Genomic DNA, 21871 nt, shown 5'->3' on the forward strand with positions numbered 1-21871 from the left:
CGTATTTTTGTCTCTTATAAGCTTGGGACCAGTTTAATTTATATGGCACAGAAATAGCTTCGCGTCAATAGCAGTTTGAATGGCGTCGATTGAAATGTGTGAGAGAAATCACAGCTTAAAGTTGAGCTGCGATGACTTGGGACGGTTGAGGAGAAACATGCTATCATTATCATTTAAATTTAAGGTATGTGTGATTTTTTTTTTTTTCTTTTTTTTTTTGAAAAAAGAAAAACACTACGGTAGAACTCCATAGATGTGTTTCGCATTTATGAAAACAGAAGTAGAGCGAAGGTTTGTTTAGTCCGCGTGCACGGCCGTGGTTGTTGTGACAAGTTGTCTTAGGCCGTTATGGCGTCATGGAATCTGCCAGCTATTGATTTGTCAGTATTCCTAAAGGTCCTTTTGTTTTTCGTTTCAGCCCGAGGATGATCATATCTCCTTCTTGAGAACACCCTATCGACTTAATGATAAAGGACTGTCGATTAAGATGGTCTGACTAAAGCTTATTCAAAACTGACCTTTTCTCAAATTAATTTAAAATAATATCGACCGGGACTCTAAGGAAATTTATCCCAGGAAATTGCAGTAAAAATTGAAATGAATATGTTATTTCATCAGTCGCTACCTTCGACAAAATTTCTTTTCCACATGTCTTCGGAAAGGGATCGAGTCTGATTTTTTTCTTGCGGATTTTTCATCGTGAACAAAACCGCCCTTGTGTGAAGAAGCTAGAGGGCCCCCTTCAAATCAAACAAACAAACAACCAGCGGCTAAAGTTGGTCGAAGTGTGTTCCTTAAAATTCACACCACTTTTGACATGAAACATTTCTTTTAACATTCATGTGAATATTTCAGATGAGATTGCGGTAAATATGTTATTAGATCAGTCACTACCTTCCAAGAGGTGACTTTTAGGCATCTCACCAGAATAGGATAGAATTTAATTAAAAACACTGCTAGCAAAATGCGTGGTCGTGCAACATGTAGCGGGGTGCGAGAATAGAGATGACGTGTCTGTCGAAAATGAGATTTGTAGTACAGTAATACAGAAATGAATAACAAAAAAAAAGTAAATGACGTCTCTTGAAATTTTGAATGCTGTTCTGCCGTCTCCTTTGCATAACAACAAGGCCGCCGCGAGAAAGCTAACAAAAAAGACTTATTGTCCCAACCCTCTCTCGGTCTCATCAGTTTGTTTCGGTTTTGTCAAGACCAATCGTATCAAAGGTAATGGTCTAGACCAGACTGTTACTGATAGTCTTGAGGAGCGTGAATCAGAGCGGAGGGGTGGGGACGGAAGGATGGATAAATCCAGTAATAACGTTTGGGTATCAAACTCTTGGTGTTTTTCACGTTAATAACAAGGATTGATTTTACCGTCAAGGTACGCGCCTGATAACTTTCGTCTAAGATAGTGGGAGTTCAAAGGTAAAACTATAAAGACGCATGAATACTAGACACACGTTCAGCATTTCAAGACACGGTCTTCGATCGAAATGATGGTTGAGACTTTTTCAGAACACCACGCCATTTTATACAGCAATTTATGTCTTTCTCCCATTTTTGTTAGTTTTTGTGTTTGCCTTCTATTGTAAACCAATAGTGTTTAACCTGAAGTTTCCGAAAAGAACAGATGGAAGACTTAAATTATCCTGGCATTTTCATAACACTATTGTCGTTTACAGAAAGAGTTGCTAACATTTATAGTTTACTGTGATCAAAGAAAGTTATAATCTAATCTATACAAGCGGAGGAGAATTTTCTGCATTTAAACACCTAAAAAGCAATTTCAAGCCAATAAATTTATCTTTTGGTCAAAACAATGTTTAACACCTGGTGCTCAGAGTCTTAGCTCTAACTGGTCCGTTATAAATAAACGTTTTCCGAGTTTTGTCGGTACGGTGACAATTGTCTGCCCCAAAATATATGCATCGCTCTGTACCTTTTCAGAAGTTGTTTGGAATTCCTCGGGAAGGATACCGCTTAGGGGCTCACTAATCGACAACTAAAGAAACCTCTATGATATACTGTGAAACCTAAACTAAGGTTTATCAGGATGTTAAATGGAACTTTATATGCGGAAATTGTTGTATTCCTGTTGTCAATTATTGCGCTGAGTAAGTAAACCGCGATGTTTTCGTTTGTTGTTTGTTTTGTCTTTGTTTTTCACCTTTTAACGATTCGCGAGGATAAAAAAGTTACGCCGAATCCCATAGATTTGACTTTCCACTCTTTCAGAACTAATAAGTCGGTTATGTTATTTCTTGAAGACCGCAGCTCGAATGTCATCGAGAAGAAAAGTGATTCAGTGCCCGGTTGTTTAAAGGGTAGATGCGGTAATGTGTTATTATTTTTAAGATAAATGAAATATTGCTTACTCTTTGGGCTTAAATGGTTAAAACTGCGGGGAATTTACCGAACGTGAACACAGGCGCTTGCCTTGGACTTCCTTACTCGTAAAACAAAGCATGAATATTAAACAATTTAAACGGCTGTAGAAAGTCTATAATTTCAGTTATCTGTATGAAGATGGATGTAAACGGGGGCCGGCGGATTAAATATGACATCATATTTTGTCGAAAAATCTTCGGACCCCTACCAGAACCTCATTGGAAAAAGTTTGGAAATTTTCGAAAATTCCAAAAATGTTTCACTATTATTTTACAGAAGGTTCTCGGCTAACCGGAAACAGTTTAACTGGTACCTCAAGCTGTTTATCTGTCAGTTTAGAATACAAAAAGATAATTGTTAACTTGAAGCTCCAAACAAATTACATTGTTCTGTCTTCCCCTGTCCAGCGCTTTGAAATCTTAACATTATGAAAGAGGCTTATACCAGATCATGAGTCAGAAGTTGAGTCGTTCGCTACCCCCAGGGTCCAAGGCTACATGAATAATTAATTAACTGCCCTGAACTTTTTTCAAATTTAAATGAAAGAAACTGGCATACAAGCTCTCGAAGGAGAAAAAAATCAAAGATAACACGTGAGTGCTCGATGAATAAAATACGAAATACTCCTGAAATCTTCGAAACTTTCCGAACATTTTTCGACGGCGTGTTTTTGGCTGTTGTTGTAATAGTTGTTTAACATCATAGTTGATGTTTTAATTAATTATTGTTTTCTTCATGTTACTTCTTTTGAGCGCCCTCCCCCGTCCTCTTTTTTAACAAAATCCCATGATAACAAAATTTTACACTCATATTGTGCCAACGCGACTTATGCTTACAGGGCATTACTTTTTCAATAAAGATTTGTTTGATTTGCGTATTTCTTGGTATTTTAACATTTCGCAAGTCGAAGTTCTTAATCTCTGAATAACATGAAATCCTTTGCACGTTATTTCCATGGCTGTTATGTTTTTTATGGTTTGCAACAGTTGGTTTATGCCAACCGAGTGCAAGTTTGCTTTGTTTTGTTTTGCCTTTTTTCAAGTGATTCATAATTGTGTTTTCAGCTCCTAGCAATTCCCCCTCAGTAGGGCAGTGCTCGCTTAAGGCTAGAATTGTTGGGGTACTCGAACGGAGGATCAGCTCATATGAATGTCATTATCATATGAACAACAACCATCATCAATGCACGATGACATTGATAGGATGTAGGAAATCCACAAGAACTTCATATGCGGCCGATAAGGTCTACAAATGTTTTCTGAAAAACATGACAGGAACCATCTGTCGTGATGGCGCTATAGAAATAGAAAAAGATGAAACATCCACCGCTACATTGACCTGCTGGCAGACAGGGTGTCCACAAAACTCCAAAATCGGGAAAACTGGTAGGTATCACAGAAAGACAACAGCAACCCTAAATATAAACCGTCAAGACATTTTGATTTCCGAAAGTTTCTTAGATTTATTGACTCAAAAAATGATTGCACTAAACTTTGTTAGTCTTCAACCTAAGAATAATTAACATTCTCGGAAACTATAACCCAATACCGTGCCCTTGTTAGGGCCTGGAACTTGGACCAGCCCTCTAAGGCAGGTTCCTAGTCATGAAAAAGCACTTCGAGAGAGCAAGAAACTCGTGAGAAAGTGAACAAGGGTTTTTGTATTAAACCTAGTAGTGGCTAGAAATTGTTTAATGTATATTACACTAAAAATAACGTTTCTCACGAAAAGGAAGTTAATTGTTGAAGACATAATAAATTAAAATTTTCAATAATCAGGTTTTGAGCAAAAAAAATTCAGCTACAGAAACTTAATTTACAGTCTGAAATGCTACGTGACACAACGGTTCAAATAGCTAGGAAATCGTTTTATTATTATAGAATAATAAACATTCAAAATTCCCTTCCCTAATCTTTTATGATACAGCTATATAGTTAGCTATAGTATTTAAGGCCCCTGGTGATATAAATTATACTTTGCAAGATTTCTGAGTAACCTGAACTGAGCAATTCATGTCTACTTTTTCAAGTGAGTTAGGCTTTAAACTATTTATCCGTCTTGACTTTGTTTGTTTAACACAATTTACTTTACTTGATGTTTATTTTGAAATTACGATCAGCATCATTGTCATCAAAAGTATCATCAAAAGTACCGTCGGTAGCAAAATTATTATCAACATCCTCGTCATCAGCAGAAACAGTTTATCCAACTTCTTCGGCATCGGTAGTTTCAAGGGTAGCGACACTAATAACAACATCATGGTCATCAGCATTATCATCGTCAGCAGGAACAGTTTCTCCAACATCCTCCTTATCAATAGTGTCAAAAGCAGCAACGCCAATAACAACATCATTGTCATTAGCATTATCGTCGGAAGCTGTAACAGTTTCTCCCACATCCTCGTCATCAGTACTATCAAGAATGGCAACACTAATAACAAGATCATCGTCATCAGCATTATCATCGCCAGGAGGAGAAGCTTCTCCAACATTGTGGTCATTAATAGTATCAAGAGTAGCATCGCCAATAACAGCATCATCTTCGGCAGCAGAAATAGTTTCTTCAACATCTTTGTCATCACTAGTTTCAAGGGTAGCAACAATAATAACAACATCATCGTCAGCAACATTGTTATCGGTAGCAGGAACAGTTTTTCCTACATCTTCGTCATCAATATTATTATCAGCACAAAAATTATCCCCAGCATCATCTTCACAAATTGTATCGTCAGAAGCAGCATTATCACTGACAACTTTGTCGTCAGAAGGATTATCGGCACCAAAGTTTTCACTTAAACCATCGTCATTAATAGGATCATCGGCCGCAATGTTAGCGTCATCATCAATTCCATCATCATCTTCAAAAATTTCATCAAGAAGATCATTACTATCAATACCACCCTCATCAGTTTTATCATCAACAGTATCATCATTTCTAATGTCCTCGGCAGCAGCTGTAGAACCAACACCAACATCATCACCATCACCAACACCAGTATTTTCTTCAGCACCATTTTTATCATCATCGCCATCACCATCACAAAAGCTGGTAATTTTTATTTATCTATCTATCGTAATATAATTTGTTTTCTCATTTTCCAAGCCTTTTTTATGGTTTACATACCTAACTGGCATTTATTGGTCTCAGGCAAATGATGCTGTTTCAGAGCTCCATAGCCTTAATATCACCAGCAACAATTCCTTACAAGTAGGTGGTTTCACCAATAATATAAAACGCCATCTTTTAAATCTAAAAGTGCAACGAAAGAGCAGGTGCAAGCTTCGAATCGATTTGAAAGTGGTATAAAATATAATACGTACGCGCAAAAATTTCCACGCAATGATAAAATATCTTCTACCTTTAGTTGTAGAGTGATTAGCGCCCTAAACATATTTCTAAGCGATCTTTTCCTTCCCTTTTCTTTATTAAAAAAGCCTTACTCTCAGAGGAACGATTGAAAAACATATTCTATGACACATCAGAAAGTTATATATACAGACTTGCCCAAAACGAGAAAATCTTATCCCGCATTATTTTTGCGATAGTTGTTGCTTCTAAACCGAAAGTGCCTCTTAATGCTGCATTTTCCAATTATCACAATGAATTAATTTACATCTCGTTGCGATGAATCTGGGAAAAGGTATAAAAACTAAATAATGTACTTTATGAACTTACAGGAAGCTGCAAATGTGTTTGAAAACTTCAACACTAAATACCGGAATATGAATCTCGGAGAAGAACAGCACAGAGTAGATAAGCTCAGAAGTGAGACTATTTTTAAGGTGGCAGTCGCCTTCGAGAAAGTTGTTCTTAGCTATGGCAAATACCATCTAAGTGGAACAAGGAGTTCAAAAAGGATCGTTCGCGACAACATAAGTGAGCATTTTCATGGCTGTCGTTTCAGATTTGTGATAATCGATCGTTTGTTCAGTAGCTGTCTAACTAATCGAGAGAGTAACTGAATAACTAACTTTTCGACTTTCTGACTAACTGGCTGACAGTGACTGACTGTCTCTGTGAAGCTCTGGGAGAGTAACTGATTTAATGACAGAAAAAAAAAAGAAAAAAAAAAAAAAGAAAAAAAAAAAGACTGAATGAATTTTGTTTGTTAATTTCACAAATCTGACCGTCACTTATTATATCAAAATAATTCTTTCCTTTCTTTCGAAAGTCCTTGGTATTCAAAAAGGTTACAGACAAAATGCAAGTAACTTCTATCTGGAGAAACACGAATGGCAAGCATCTATTAATATTTCCTCTGGGAATTTTGCTGACAATGGTTTGTATACACTGCTGTTATCTTTTTACGTTCAATACCCGTTAACTCTTTGACTCATCAGTGTCTCATTAAATTGCCATCCAAGTCGTTTTGATGAACTCGTATCTGTATAGCATCTTCAAGAGAATACAATCATTGGAAACTTACATTAGCCGACATTTAACCTACGTAAAATTTTGCTCTGCTCTCTTTTAGGATCAGTAATAGTTGGGTGTGTGTACAAGGATCTACATGATTTAATCCAGAAAGGTCATGATAAAACAAGGTACGTGGATGGCTTAAATATCTAATTTATCTAGCTGCTAGTAAGAAGATAGTTTTTATGCACTATAGACATAGTTTCGAAGAATAAATTTTTTAAAATATTTATTTTCCAATCGTGCACCCCTCCGTCCGACTTCATAAAAAACCCCATGGATGGAAAATTGAAATAGGAGAAACATGAAACTGTAAGTAGACACCACCATTATTGTATATTTACCCTTGTGATTTTTTTTTTCTGTCCCGCTGAAATAAACAAACGAAAGTGGACGAGGTAAAGAACACTGTTAGTCTCATTGCTTAATTACCTAAATGTTAGACTTGAGGTATGTTTCGCTAAAAGAATCACTATGGGCGTGATGATCTAATCAAGGTGTCAGGCTCCCAGTCTAAGCTTCCCCAAATTTAAGCTGGTGTAATATATTTAATGCATCCTAAAAATTAACTTTTATGGTCACACTGGTAAATTAAAGCTGCTAGCCGGTCATTACCCACCCAGTGAACCAAAAATATGATCGCTGTTTATTTCCATTTTAATTAATATACTTGCATTGGCGTACGTTAATGTGCTTTTCACTGAAGCTGAGCCGGCCAACAGGAACACGAGTGACACGTTTGGCGACGAGAAACTTGATGAGAGTAAAAAACATTACCTGTCATTGGCGCTTCGCCAAAAGTTTGCTTCGCCGTCTTTTGATTCACAATGGGATGCCACGCGTGTGAGATAAATTCTAAAGAGGGTAAAAGAAGTACTACAATTAAGAGACTAAAAACACACTGACATGTAATTTTATAATTCGACTTACTCTTGACATCGTTGATTCATATTATGGGACAGAATGTTGTATGTTTACAATTTTTTTGCGAGCTAGAGAGTAAGATTACTCTTCTCAAATTAATTCAAGGGAAGAATAATTTTCTTAACAGTTTTTGGTCGATTTTTTTCGAACCGGCATCTCTTTCATAATCAGCAAACAGGTCAGTCCGGTAATCGAATGATCGATTGACGAAACTTTATCGTGAGTTCGACTATGTTCGACTGAGTTTGGCAATCGAACTATTGCTTTTCGAATAGGTCGGATTTCCGAACGTTCCATCAAATATCTCTTGTATTTTGATCTATCGTAGTACTTCACAAGACGCAATGTGCTAACAGATGTTTCTCAAATATATTCGAGACGATATTATTTGAATGCCTTTCATTGCACTCTCAAGTTCAATGAAAAGTTGTCTTTCCGATTTTTTTTTTTCATATTGGATTCTTCGCTCGTTATAATTCATTGCTGTTGAAACACGTTTATTTGTTTACCGTGTTGTTTGAATTGAGTTTAAGGCATGTGACTGAGCGCGTGACTAAGCGCATGACTACCATTCGCTCGAAGTTTCGTAGCACTCTCGGAAACAAAGAGTCAGTCGAAAATAACATTATATCTCACTTTTGGTTTTATTTACCCTCCCGTAAAACAATCAGCAAACAGGTGTTCGGCAATCGAATGATCGATTGACAAAACTTTATTATGAGTTCGATTATGTTCGACTGAGTTTGGCAATCGAACTATTGCTATTTGAATTGGTCGGATTTCCGAACGTTCGATTAGATATCTCTTATATTTTGCTCCATTGTAGTACTTCAGAAGACGCAATGTTCTAACAGATGTTTCTCAAAGATATTCGAGACAATATTCTTACCATGTCTTTCACTACGCTTTCAAGTTCAATGAAAACTTCCCTTTCCGAATTTTCTTTTTTATCCTGAACTCTTCGAGGTTCTTTTTTTTTTTTTATTATTATTACTTTTGTTTTCGATTCATTGCTGTTGAAAAAGTTTATTTCTTTACTGCGTGAATTTAATTGAATTAATTTTAAGGGATGTGACTGGCTGCCATTCGCTTGAGTTCCTTAACGGTATCGAAAACGAAGAGTCAGTCGAAAATAATATTATTTCGCACTTTTGGTTTTGTTTGCCCTCCCCCTTAAAATCGCCTTGGCCATCCGATGCAGCACATTTTCACAAGAACTTTTTGGCCGTTCATGGCTCTATGTTATAGTGATTTATGAATATCTTGGACATGTTGAGTTGTTTATGCGATCGATGCAATTCGTTTCGACGCTTTTTTGATTTTGTGCTTCTCCATATGAACCAAGTAATTGAAGTGTCTGCTTCAAATACTTAAACTTGTTTGTGGCCAAATGTTTCATGCAACTTTGTTTTTGTGATCAGGAGGAAGTTGATAATTATAAAACATCGTTACGAGCTTCGGTTTTTAAAATTGACCCCGTAGTATTACTGCAAGAGTGAGAGTACATTGACTGTGTAATTATTACTCCAGCTTTACGTTAGTTAACATGCGTGCTGCACAATAGGTTACACGCTGGCGTGCTGTGTCCGGTCACATGCTAGCTTTTGTATTCGATGGTTGACACGCCTTGCGTGTTTGCATACTCACACTTCATTGCTCAAAGGCGCACGCTCGATTGTTTTTAGTTTGTTATATGAAAGAATAGCATCCATAAGCTCATTAAAGAGTGCTCTGGCGTGCTAGGCAAGCGTGTTATAGCCAGTTTCTTTTGTTTTCAAGTGGAATTGTGTTGAGAGCGTGCTATCAAATTTGTCCCTTAAATCATATGGAGGGTCACATATGCTGTAATTTGTTTACTCGTTTAGGCATGTGGTCACTAGGATTATGATGGCTGCTATGGATCCCAAACCAGAAAAGTTACAAGAAAATGTAATCTTGAAGTTCAGGAACCTGAAGGTAATAACGAAAGCAAAGTCAAATTCATTCGGTTCAGTTTAGATCAGTTTCAGTTTCAATAAGTTCAGGCTCAGTTGATGCATCATTTCAAATGATTTAACTTGAATCTTCTTTCAGAATCACCGAAGTGAGAAGCATTGCATGTTCTGGAGTGGCCTCAGGAATAGGTAAAACGGGAAAACAACTGACATCACCATGACACAAAATAAACCATTGTTCCATCCTTTTTTCTGAATTGAGTGAATTTCGAATTGCAAAGAAGAATTAACATCATTCATCACAAGTTCGCGTAACGGCCCAACTGGTGGGAGTGGTCTTGAAAGGAAGTGTGATCTGTGGTTGTTGATAATAAAGAACGTTTCCTCAACAATAGCAGAAGTCTTATCGTTAATTTTTTACAAGATACTAATGAAGGAACTGTACTTTGAGAGTTTACCTCGATTTCCTACACCGGTTATCACCCCAACTTACTCTTGTTTCGGAGTGATGAACTCAAAATCCATCAAAGCCAAAAGGCAAGCGTGACTTTAAAAGGCACAAATAACCAGCAAATAACTTACCAACTCTGAATCCAGTCTTCAACCGGGTTAAGTGAACAATCCCAGTAAGTGGAATGAAAGCCATTTAATATTTCATCATATTAATTACCTATTACGTTAAGTATTTAATGGTTTAATTATCTCGTTATATTTTTCAGTCAAGATGGATTTTCGAAAGATGGATGTCATATAGTTACATCCCAAAGCAACTCAGAAGAAACAGTCTGCAGCTGCAATCATTTGACTCATTTTGCTGTCTTAGTTGACTACAGAAGTGACAGTGTGGTATTACGTTTTTCAATATTTTTTTTAAGCATTGCTCGTATGTTCATTAAATTGATAAAGATGTTATTCCCTCTGTTTCTGATTTGTTACACAGCTGTCCCAGAAGGACGAAGATATCCTGGAGATTATCACCTACCTAGGATTAAGCCTTTCCATCATCGGAATGATTCTAACTATAATCATGTATTCCTTGTTCGCGTGAGTAATCAATGTCAAGTTTCTTATGCCTTTGGTTGGTTGAAACTATCAACGAAATATATAGAAATAACCGTGGTATATTTTTTCTTAAATTAGAGATGTTCATCAACCTCTCCCTCAAATACGATTGAGTCTCGCCGCATCGCTCGGTGCTGGTCAAATAAGCTTTTTCGCTGGAATGCACGCCATGGATAACCCAGTAAGTGACTTCTACTCACATTCACATTAATTAATCTTTTTACTGGCCTCACCATCAACATAATCAGGACCTTTTTAAAAATATTTTGGTATCTATTGCGAATTTGAAATTTATTAAATGAAATTATTTTAATTTTTTTTAAATTCATGAAGAACGAGAAAAGAAAAGAACAGGAAAATCGTTTTTTCCTTTTTTTGCAGGCCATTTGCATCACAGCAGCAGTTCTTACACAGTATTTCCTGATGGCTGCTTTCTGCTGGATGCTAGTGGAAGGAATCTACTTTTACTTGTTTATTGTGAAAGTTTACAACATCAGCAATAGGTTGATAGTGTATCACGTCATGGCATGGGGTATTCTCCTTTTATCTATTATAACTTTTCTCATTTTTAATGCTGATTTACCGTATTTTGAATCGGTTTATTCCTGATATGATTTCGCGCAAAGTTTGACCTCCCCCTTCTCTTTGTGTGTGAAGGTTTCCCCCTCATTATGGTCATCACTTCTCTCAGCATCGCAATTGGAAAAGGAGGGATTCAAAGCTACACCAGCACTAAATAGTAAGAAACAAAGTTTTCGTTAACTTTACCTCCTGTTTAGCTTCCTCTCCATGTTTTGGTTTATCTCTGATTTGGGTTTCCTTTTTTAAATCACGTATATTTGTTTTTCGTCTTGCTGAAACCTGTATTTTTGCTTTTTTTGCGAAGTTGTTCATTTCCCCTTTCGTTCTTTCTCTTGCACTCCTTTTCAGCCTTCAAATACCATATCTCATATCACTTTAATTCTCTTTTTCTTTTTTCTTTATGCAGCATAGCGCATTACTTGTCCACATTCCCCCCGATATTTTTTTTGTGCTTCCCTTTTGTTTTGTTCTATCGTCATTTTAGTTGTTCACAATTATGAGCTGTGATTTGATTTTCATTTGATTTGATTTGAGATTTTTTGCCAGTTTCTCGTTCCCTTAGCTTTGTCTTTCCTCTTTTCTTCTTTTTTAGTTGTTGGTTGTCGTCAACTTATGACTTGATCTGGATATTTGTTGCATTTCTGACGGCAACTGGAGTTGTAAGCTTAAACTCAGATTTTGCAATTTAATATCAAAACTGTAACTTTATCATAAGATACTTGACCTATAGCTCATTGCCGTTTTTTCCATTCTTTTATTCGTATTTATTTTTCATTTTATTTTGCTTTTATTTTTTTAGCTCGGCAGTTTTATACTCGCACGTGTCACAAGGGAGTTGACCACATTGCCGCAAACAGGAGTCGACAAGATTCAGCGAGTCCGGTTAGATGGAGTGTTATATCGTTTCTTTTTTTTGGTTAATTTTATCAAAAAGATTTTAATCGGGCAACTGTCCACTTCAGTAGCTGTTAGCTTATCCTACAGACATCTTTTCTTTACTTGATGAAAACTAACATATAGATATACGAGACATTAAATGGCAAGCGAGGTGTGGTTTAAGGGTTGATATTAGCCACGGGAGAATCTAAGCTTCTAAGTTGAAGAAGGAGAGTTTAGTAAACTCACTATTTATTTTCCGATCGAGTCTTATTTTCCATTCTCCTGCCATGTTTGATAATGATGGGCAAGCCAAAATTTAAAGTGGAAAAGTGAGAAATCTAAAAACGGGCAACATGTTAAATGGGTCGCGGCAACATTTGCAGCGACATTTGCATATGTATCCTATGATTTTAAAATCATCTTGTAAAAGACCTGACAAGCTATCTATGTGCCAGGTTAAAACTTTCCAAAATAGCGTAAAATAAGAGTTCAGGGTTCCAAATAACCCCCCCCCCCCTACCACGCACCAAAGTTGGGGTAAGGGTGTGCTTGCTGTACGTCCGAGCGTCCGAGGGTACTATTTGCATGATTTTACATTTACTTTTGAAGATAACAGCTAAAGTGAGTTGAAAGCTGGAAAAAAATTTGTCCTGTTGTAGACTTGGCATCAGAACATGTGTTCTAATGATTCCCCTTCTTGGCATCACGTGGTTGTTTGGTCTTCTCTCGCCTCTACACAAGGCTTTCACCTACATCTTCACCATTCTCAACTCTACTCAGGTTTGCTGTAAATTTGGTAAAATTAAGATAGCCTTGCTAATAAAAGTTAGAGCTTGAAGCCTCTAAACAAATGAAAAAAATCCTTCTATCAGTCAATAAATGTGGCAATGAGACCGTCAGTCTCTAGTCAGTCCTTCCTCCTATCCATCTATCAGTCGTTCCTTCAGTTTTTTGATCATTTTGATAGCCGTTTAGCCAATGAATAATTTCATCGGTCAGTCAATCCCTCAACCGTCTGTTTTTCTCCCTTCATAAACTTACAAGTTAAGTTCAGCTGAGTTAATAACTACCCTGTTTCGCAAAGATCTCTTTACTTGTCATGATATTATATTTCAAACAAAAAAAAGACTTATTATCCATAATTATATTTGTATTGTAGGGTGTCCTGATTTTCATCCTGCACTGTATGAGAAACAGTCAGGTAAGATCGAAACTAAAAAAAAATTATCTTAACATTGTGCAAATCATGACAGAATGTGGCCTACTTGAATAACCAGATTTTAGAACTCAGCAACTGATTCATGTTACCTTATGTTTTATTAACAGATAAGGGAGCGATTGCGAGGCAAAATTAAAATATTGAAGATTGGTCAGATTAGAGCTCGAATGAAAGTTCGAATGAACGCTGTTTCCCCATCTCCAAACAACAGAAACTCAACCAAAAAGAATGTAAAGATGAATCCAACTGATGGTGGTGCAGTGTGGGCAACTAAGTTGCACCCATTCAGCGAATATGAGTTGAAATAGGAATATAACAGCGAATATGAGTTGAAATAGGAATATAACAGCGAATATGAGTTGAAATAGGAATATAACAGCGAATATGAGTTGAAATAGGAATATAACAGCGAATATGAGTTGAAGTAGGAACTAATGGATTCAATAGGCGGCGGGTAAAAGCCGATTGTTATGTTCCAAGGTTTTTTTTAGCCACGATAATTCTCCAGTCGCAACTGATCAGTTTCCAATGTCCTTCTGCTTGGTTGGATTGTTTTTGTAAATTAGAAAAAAAAGTTAATAAGTCTTTCATGAAGAGGTAGAGGCAGGTGACGTTTATTTATCAGAGTAATTAAGTGATCTGGCCTATCACAGTCTTAAACTGAGGTAACTTAGAGGATTAGGTCTGAGTGAATAGAATAGTTAACCACTCGGCAATTCAACATCGTTTATTCAGGTAAATATGTGAAAGCTAGATACTTTACTTGTATATGAATCGTAGCTAGATGCTAGATTACCTACATTTTAGAATAGACTTGTAAGCATTATTATACAGAGCAAGACTCCGCCACGCTTTGAAAATCTTCAGGTTATTGTTATCGTTAGACAGGAAAATAAAATGCTATGAAAAAGAGAAGAAATTGACGGTTGTCTGTAACAAGAGTTTACCCAGATGCATTTATGCGAGATAAAACTATTCCTGGCTCCCACTCCTTGACATCAAAAAAGTTATTGCATGGCTAAAGTTATGTTGGGAAGAACGGTGCAAGGAGGGTACAAGATAATGGGGGCTGTTTCGTCTAAGAAACCATGTGACCGGGGTGGGCAGAACTCTACAGGTCAGGCGTTGCCAAAAAACGTTTGCTTACAAGATAAGGCGGCGTGAACGAAGGAAAAAGCCCCCTTTTGTATGCATTCGAGGTCATCTATTGCTTATTGAGGCGGCAAGGCTTGAAAAATCGGAACAGCATCGTAATTAGTACATCTTATCCAGCTGGTGTTAAAGCTTACTAGGTGGACCTTAAGACATTGGTGCATACTATTTAACCGGGGAAATACGGTGGAGTAGAACCTTTCTTTATCACCATCCAAGAAAGGTGGCTGGTAAAAATGTCTCTGAGTAACTTAGGGTAACCCACAGCTAATGGCATTCTCCAATCACGGGGTGTGGTTTAAATTGTTCTTAGCGAAATATATTTGTATTAATGATCCTTCAAATATCTCTGCTCGCGTGACCGAATATCCCCCAGCTAAAATTGGGTGATATTCAAGAATATTATCTAAGCGATATTCCCCAATTTTTAAAGTCTACGTCCACTGTGATAAGTTTTCGTTTCAAAATTAAATCAAGATGAGAGAGGGTTTCTGGTCTAGAAGAAGGGAAATATTTTTTTCTTCATTAAGTCGTACCTGAGGATACCCAAAAGAAAACAAAAGAAAACATCCCGAAGTAAGCAGAGAAAATTTGTACGGATACCGGGAGCTGTTCGATGACATTATCTGTTCGAAGGTGGAAACAATTTTCGTGAGCGAAGCTCCAAGAAAACTGTTAGCCGAATAACCAAATTAAATAGAGGCTATAGTTTATATATACAGATATACCTTTGTCAAGGCAAAGTTGGAAGTTTTCCCTCTAAAATCTGTTCCTTTCGGAATAACATCCGATACCGTTGTATTTTGGACATATTTCCGTGAGAGAACATGATGAGGAGCTAAATCGGTAACATAAGCTGGAGCCCGAATTTGATGCTCTGAGGAAAGCACGGACGGGAAAGGCCCCATGATAGAAAGCCAGTTTAACTCTGTAAAAAAAAGTCAAATAGAGCATCTGCTATACAGTTGATAATACAAACTGGCGATTCTAACGGTCTTAACTTACGAAATAAAATGGTTTGGTTCGCATAACAAACAAAAATCAATTCATAAGTAGAGTTCAGCCACTACATTTTATAACTGCCTGTAGAGGTTTTTGTTAATCAGGTCGAAACACGAGGGAAGCAACCACAAGTAAACAAATTTTATCTTTGAAATAGCTTTTCAGTGAGTAGTCTTTGCCATAACCAGTTCGTATTGAGCTTATGACGATAATGTTTTGGAAAACCGAATCAAGGGGTTGTGCTATTCGGGAAAGGCAGCGGCCCCAATGAAGCAATATGGATCAAAATTTGTTGCAGTGGCTATGACAGTGAGGCAGACGGTGGCAGTTACAGTGCCGTAATGCTACTAATAATAATTTATTTATATAGCGCTATTTCTATCGCTATCCAATAATGCTTTATAATGACTGTAATGATCCAAAGTGCTTAAAAAACCCAACTGGCAGGAGGCAGATCAGTTAGCCATTTACACAGCGCACCCGAGGAGTTTAACTCGGAGCGACCGAGGAGGGTGGAGAACTTGAACCCAGAACCACCAGATTACAAGTCCAGCAGCCAAACCACTCGGCCACGCCGCCTGCCGTGACATCATTGGCTGTATGACCCAAGCAGAGTAGCTTAACGCTTATTGGTTGGGTCCCGATCCATTCGTAAAGGCAGGTCCTCCTGCAAGTTCCTTTTGCGTCATTCATTTCGTAAATGAAGCATGGTGTCGGTAGTTGTCGATTTCTCTAGAATACTGAACACTGAGTAGAGTCGTGGTCTATGGTGTAGTTCCCCCTGTCATGGATTTTATCAGGATAGGTGGGTATTTTTTTTTTCTTAAAAAACGTAATTTGAAAAAGGAAATAGTAATGCAGGCATTGCATGTTTGCTTTTATAGCTCGTTTTCATACTTTTTTTTCTTAGTTAGTCAAATTGTATATTCTTAGCCTTTTATAGTTCGTTTTCATATTCTATTTTGTTTAGTCTTATTGTATAGCGTGTTAGATCATATCCATATGTATTTTGCGCTAGATAAGTAATAAATTATTATTATCAAATTATGGGGCGAACAAATAGCTTGAACCTCGCGAAATGTTATCGGAAATGATGTAGTTTTTACTAGAAATTAGAAAAACTGTAAATATTAAAATGCTCCACTCATTTCTAGTGACTTGGATTGGAATGCTTTAGACGATGACTTCACTGAAAACATACCAGAGGTTGACGAAAGTGTTAGCCCGGATACTTATGACAATGCAGAAGACCCCAGACTTCCACGTCTTCAAGGCGTTAGGAAAAGTCGCTGCCGCCGAAGTAGTTCTCGCCGTCGTCGTGGTTAGAAGCGAAGCTTAAGCATTTCAATCGGTATTTAACCAGAAAGCAAGTATAACTACGTAAAAATAGTATCCGCTGTTACCTCTGCACAGTAATTTGTCGAGATGACTACGTTTAAAAACTCTAATAATCTGAGGAAATTGCCTTTAGTTATGTTTTGTGCGGATTTGGATACCGAATCAAATGGCAAGTTCAAAATAACTTCACAGGAGAAGTAACTGAACAAAATTTTGAATGTCTGACGAAATAGAGGAAGTCGGGAAGTTTTTAGAGCGCGGTTCATGCGCGATTCATGCTAATGCATTATCGGCCCAGCCATTTGATGATTCTTGCATCATTATTCGACATACTTTCCCAAGTGAGAGAAAGACTAAGTTTGATGTAGGAGAATCGTTCACTTAAAAAATTATCGCCAGCATTGTGAAGCTTTCAATCGCAGTTTTGAAAGATTTTCTTACAAAATCATGCTGTTCTACAACAAAGCCTTGGCTTCAAATGTAATCTGTTGTTTTCGCTCTGTTTTCTCTTAAAGAAAAATGTGCATTATGAAGTATTGTCTTATTTGGTAATCTAGCCACACTTTGTTCATTCGCAAAGTCGAAGCAGGACGAAAGATCTCTCACTGGAAGAAACTAAATTAGCAGCCGAAACCTATATTTGGGGTTATGGGAAAAAACGATAGCTAGCGACTCTATGCTAGTGCACGAAACGTTCGTAATTTTTATGTCAGATGTTATATATTCATGCTGACATTCACACGTTCTTCTCATCACACTTCAGGTAATAGATCTACCAAAATATTACAGCCAGGATAGATGAAACACGACGTCACGAAATTTGTGTAATTTTTTTCGGAAAAAAGACAAATATTACCGTGAAACTCCATATATGTTCTTCCCATTTATGAAAATAGAAGTAGAGTGAAAGTTACGTTACGAGGACTGCTATAGAAACTAAAAAATATCCCTGACTAAGACTGGATAGGATGCTGAGAGGACATTTATCCCGGAAAATTTTTATTGCCTCGTTATTATATTTTATGCTGGGTAAGTATAGTCTAATTCTCTCAACTTTTAAGTGTTGCCATAAAAAAGGAAAGGTAGATGAAACCCGCCGATATAACTTTCGAATTTTTCCAGGTTTTTTTTCTTTTCTTTTCTATTCTCTTCTTCTTTTTTTTATTTTTAATTTTCAATCAGTTTATTTTTTTTTATTTTCAGCCCTGTCTTGTTACCCAAAGCCAAATATAACAGAAAAGATGGCTATTGATCAGCGCTCTGAAAATAAAACTAGACTGACACGTTTCTTTGTTCGATAATCTCTAAAAACGTGCTTTCAAAAAAGAAGGAAAAGGTATCCGAAAAATCTAACCGTTATATCTGGTTTGATGCTTTTGAATAATAATGACTGAAAAAAAAAGAGGTCATAATGGTATCTCCTGGAGGAGTTTATTGTAGTACTTAAATACGAAATTTCATCGGATGTTTATTCAGGGGTCAGTGGTTTACTGCGCATTTTGTTTGAGCTCCCTCGATGAAATCGTCCCTCCGCTCACGATCATCAAGGCAGGCAGGCAGAGCGCTAAAGTTTTTTTTTTTCCTTTTCCTTTTTTTTTTCTCATTAATTTATATTCGTTGGACCTAGCGGGTAAGAAATATTTACCCTATACCAGAATTTGATGTTTTTTCACTTTATAATAATTTATTTATACTTTAAATTACTCTAAAAGTACTGCGAAAGCTTTGAGCTAGATGTGGTTATAAACTGTGCTGTCAAAAACGAAAAGAGCGACGCAACAACTATGTTTACATACTCTCATCTAAACTAACCTGTTGACCTATGAGAGCGCACGTATTATCGCGATAATCTTATGATTTAAAATTTCCTTGTCGCAAGAGTTTGTGTCACCTTTTCGAAGGTACTAAAAACAAAGGGTCACAAAGAAAAATATGACAACAAAAGCAAATGTTCTCAAGTAAAATGGACTATAAAAACATGAATCAAGTAAATTATAACCAATGCATTAGCTTTAGAGGGCGCTGACGTATGATAGTTGCGTAGCATCGACATGGAGAAGACGAAATCATATATGCATTTGAGGCTCCATCGATTAAATTTGATCGTGAAATATTACACTATATTAGGTTGGAGCCCGAACATGCTTGAGTGCGTATATCAGAAATGTTGTAACCGTTCCGTTAAAGGATTGTTCGTTTTTACATTTTTATTTAAGCACCATTATTTTGTGTGAATATTTGATTCCTTCTCGTTTAGCTCAGGTCGAAAAGCAATGCACGTCATCAAATCGTTTTACCGATTTGACAGTTGTATGTTGAATCGACCAACCCTCGTTTTTATGAGACAAATTAAATTTTCCAATTATTAGGTTTAATCCCCCAAAAAAAAAAAAAAAATATATATATATATATATATTCATACACATATGGATGCTCACGCAGCGAGATTTTCATCGAACAATTTTCACACCCGTTGAATACGCGATTGGTTATATGCCATTTCGCTTGAGTGTTAGAACGATTCAGTGCACCCTCAGCAAATAATTTTTAAAACGTTTGTGCATGAATGCTGCAAGGTAGTTCCGCTCGACTAAAAATCGAGAGATATAATTAGTTCCCGTTATTTTAATTTTTTGCTTGTTTGTTTGTTTGCTTGTTTGTTTTTGTTGTTGTTGTTGTTTTGGCATGATCCATGATTAATATTTCATTTCTGTATTTGCAACTGTTTTTGGTGCCAGCGGGTGAAAAAGCTTCTTCACAGTCTGTAAAATTCCACGGACAAGTATATCCTTGCGACGAGATTAATGAGCGAGACTGGGATGTAAAATGTACGATGACAAAGACACCTAGCGAGACCTTTGCGCACTACAAATGCAGCCTGGGTGAACACTCTCCGGGATGTAGGCTGACTTTCACAAGACAAGAATGTGATTGTGGTAATGCTTGGTATCGTATCACTGACAATCAAAATCAAAGCCGTTTGGAGTGCAGAACATGCTTGCCAAACAGAAAAAGCCAAACTGGTGGATACCACAAGGAAGATAATATGATTGATTTCCGCGTATTTCTAGGGTTAAATATCAGCTTGAAATCAATACGTAAGGATTTCGTGATTTTTAATACTGAAAATAGCTTTCTACATCCTTCCTTTTAGCAAGAATATCTCGTTTTCCTGTTCTGTCTGTGATGGATTGAGTATAGTTCTCGCGATGACCCGCGTTCAGAGATCTGTGCACGTTGCTGATAACCACCCACTTCTTCGGTTAGTTTGCTGAAGGTTTCTGGTGAGACCCTTAGGTGCTCCTAAGTGTGGCAGTTGGTCTGCGCTATAAGCTTGTCGCAGTTCTTAAGTCAGAGGGAGAATAGCCCACCTCTATTCATGTGAGGGCCTCTAAAGTACCTGCGTATCCCGGGCAATCATATGATATAAAGTTCATCTCAGTCACAAATCACCAGTTAGGAAAACTGAGTTCAGATAAGCGCTCTTCTTGCCTTCTTCCTTATTCATTGCCGACTCTAAGATAGAAGTTACAGTACGCGTTCTATTAGGTTTACAGGAAGACTCTCCACCAGCTTTGATTTCTTCTGCTATCTTCAGATTCACCTCTCTCTCAACTTTACGTCTCCGATTTTTATAAGGATACTGGCATTTACGAACCCGAAGGTCTGAATATCACACCAAGTTGTGCACGATATTTGAGGCATATCATGAATTCGCGGCCTTCGTAATCTCCAAATTAACCAATACGCGCTAGAATAAGCTTCTTCTCGGACGAAACGCATGTTTGGGATACATCGAGGTCTCTCAAATGTTTTTTTAAGCTGGATAACCACGAATTTAGAAGTATGAGCTGTTGCCGCCCCTGTCCAGCGCGAGAAAATAACATTTGGTTCTACAGTTAGTTGCAAATGAACAAGACAACTGCAACATCTTGACTCTATCAATTCGAGTGTTAAGTGGAATTGAGGGCTTTTTAGACACTCGATTTCCTATATGACATCACTATGAAGGCGTAATACAACTGATATACCTACACTACATAGGATTAATAATGTCTGTTGCGCTGTTGCGAGAAGGAGGAAAATATTACCGGAAGTGTAAACTCTTTCAGAGTTTCAGAGAGAGTCTATCTTCGGCTGTCACAAAAAATTGGCCCCCTACTTAACTCCCACGCGTTTCGTCTGACAGTAGTAGACTTCATAAAGAATTTTCTAATAGGGTAAATAAGCTTGGTTATATACAAATAGTAAATAAGTTGTCTCTTTACTCTTTAAACTAGTGGATAGAATTCGCCAGGTGCGCCTACGGTGTTATACATGCGGAACATTTTCCGGACATTACATGTACGAGTACGTGATCCGTTTGAGGGTCACAGATTAAGTGTATATATTTGACCCCTCAACATCACGCAATTTCTCTAGTTAACAGAGGTCTTAGAACGTTTCATTACATGGATTTACCTTCTACAGGTAGAACGCTACAAGAGAATTTCTCAGGCGTAATTGCCTTTGATTTCTCAATTGATGTTGTTGCAAACACGAAACAAAAAAATATATATCAAATAAAAACACATTCTCTTGAGAAATTAAGTTATAAATAACAGGGGTTTTCTGAAACAAATAGTGATATTAGTTCTGGTCAATATTGACTATTCAAAGCCTACTTCCAAATTTGAGGGAACGCGCTGAGGTAGTAAAAAACCAACTGTGCGAAGATGCAAGGAAGAGAATAAAAATAAAAATAAAGAAAAAGGAGAAAACATAGAAACCCGTGTTGCAGCGAGCGGATATCTTTTGAGCCAGACCTACACACCTAAGCCCGACACCACCCAAAGAAACTCGAAAGAGTGCTGTATATGAACTGGCTCATACGTGCACGTAGAAAAGGCCATGACAATCAGCGAAAATGATAGCAAATGCAGATGATATTTGCAGTCAAAAAACGGGAAAATAGGATGGCAGAAGGATTAAG

The 21871-nt window shown here is 37.2% G+C and overlaps 2 protein-coding genes across 2 annotated transcripts; both read left to right on the forward strand.

The window, feature by feature from the left end:
• The first annotated feature begins 3580 nt into the window (after window positions 1-3580).
• LOC136283677 (uncharacterized) lies at window positions 3581-6960 on the forward strand. Its single transcript, XM_066172879.1, has 6 exons — window positions 3581-3776; window positions 4511-5439; window positions 5539-5598; window positions 6069-6267; window positions 6563-6670; window positions 6866-6960. The coding sequence occupies exons 1-6, from the start codon at window positions 3581-3583 to the stop codon at window positions 6958-6960; spliced, it is 1587 nt and encodes a 528-aa protein (XP_066028976.1).
• A 2640-nt stretch (window positions 6961-9600) lies between these two features.
• LOC136283868 (adhesion G-protein coupled receptor D1-like) lies at window positions 9601-13715 on the forward strand. Its single transcript, XM_066173367.1, has 12 exons — window positions 9601-9687; window positions 9805-9854; window positions 10385-10511; window positions 10606-10709; window positions 10806-10908; window positions 11109-11259; window positions 11385-11466; window positions 11902-11968; window positions 12109-12191; window positions 12848-12968; window positions 13348-13389; window positions 13515-13715. Exons 1-12 carry the CDS (start codon window positions 9616-9618, stop codon window positions 13713-13715), a joined length of 1203 nt encoding a protein of 400 aa, XP_066029464.1. The 5' UTR covers window positions 9601-9615.
• The last annotated feature ends 8156 nt before the right edge of the window (window positions 13716-21871 follow it).

This window comes from Pocillopora verrucosa, chromosome 10 (genome assembly GCF_036669915.1).
Source record: "Pocillopora verrucosa isolate sample1 chromosome 10, ASM3666991v2, whole genome shotgun sequence".
Lineage (NCBI taxonomy): Eukaryota > Metazoa > Cnidaria > Anthozoa > Scleractinia > Pocilloporidae > Pocillopora > Pocillopora verrucosa.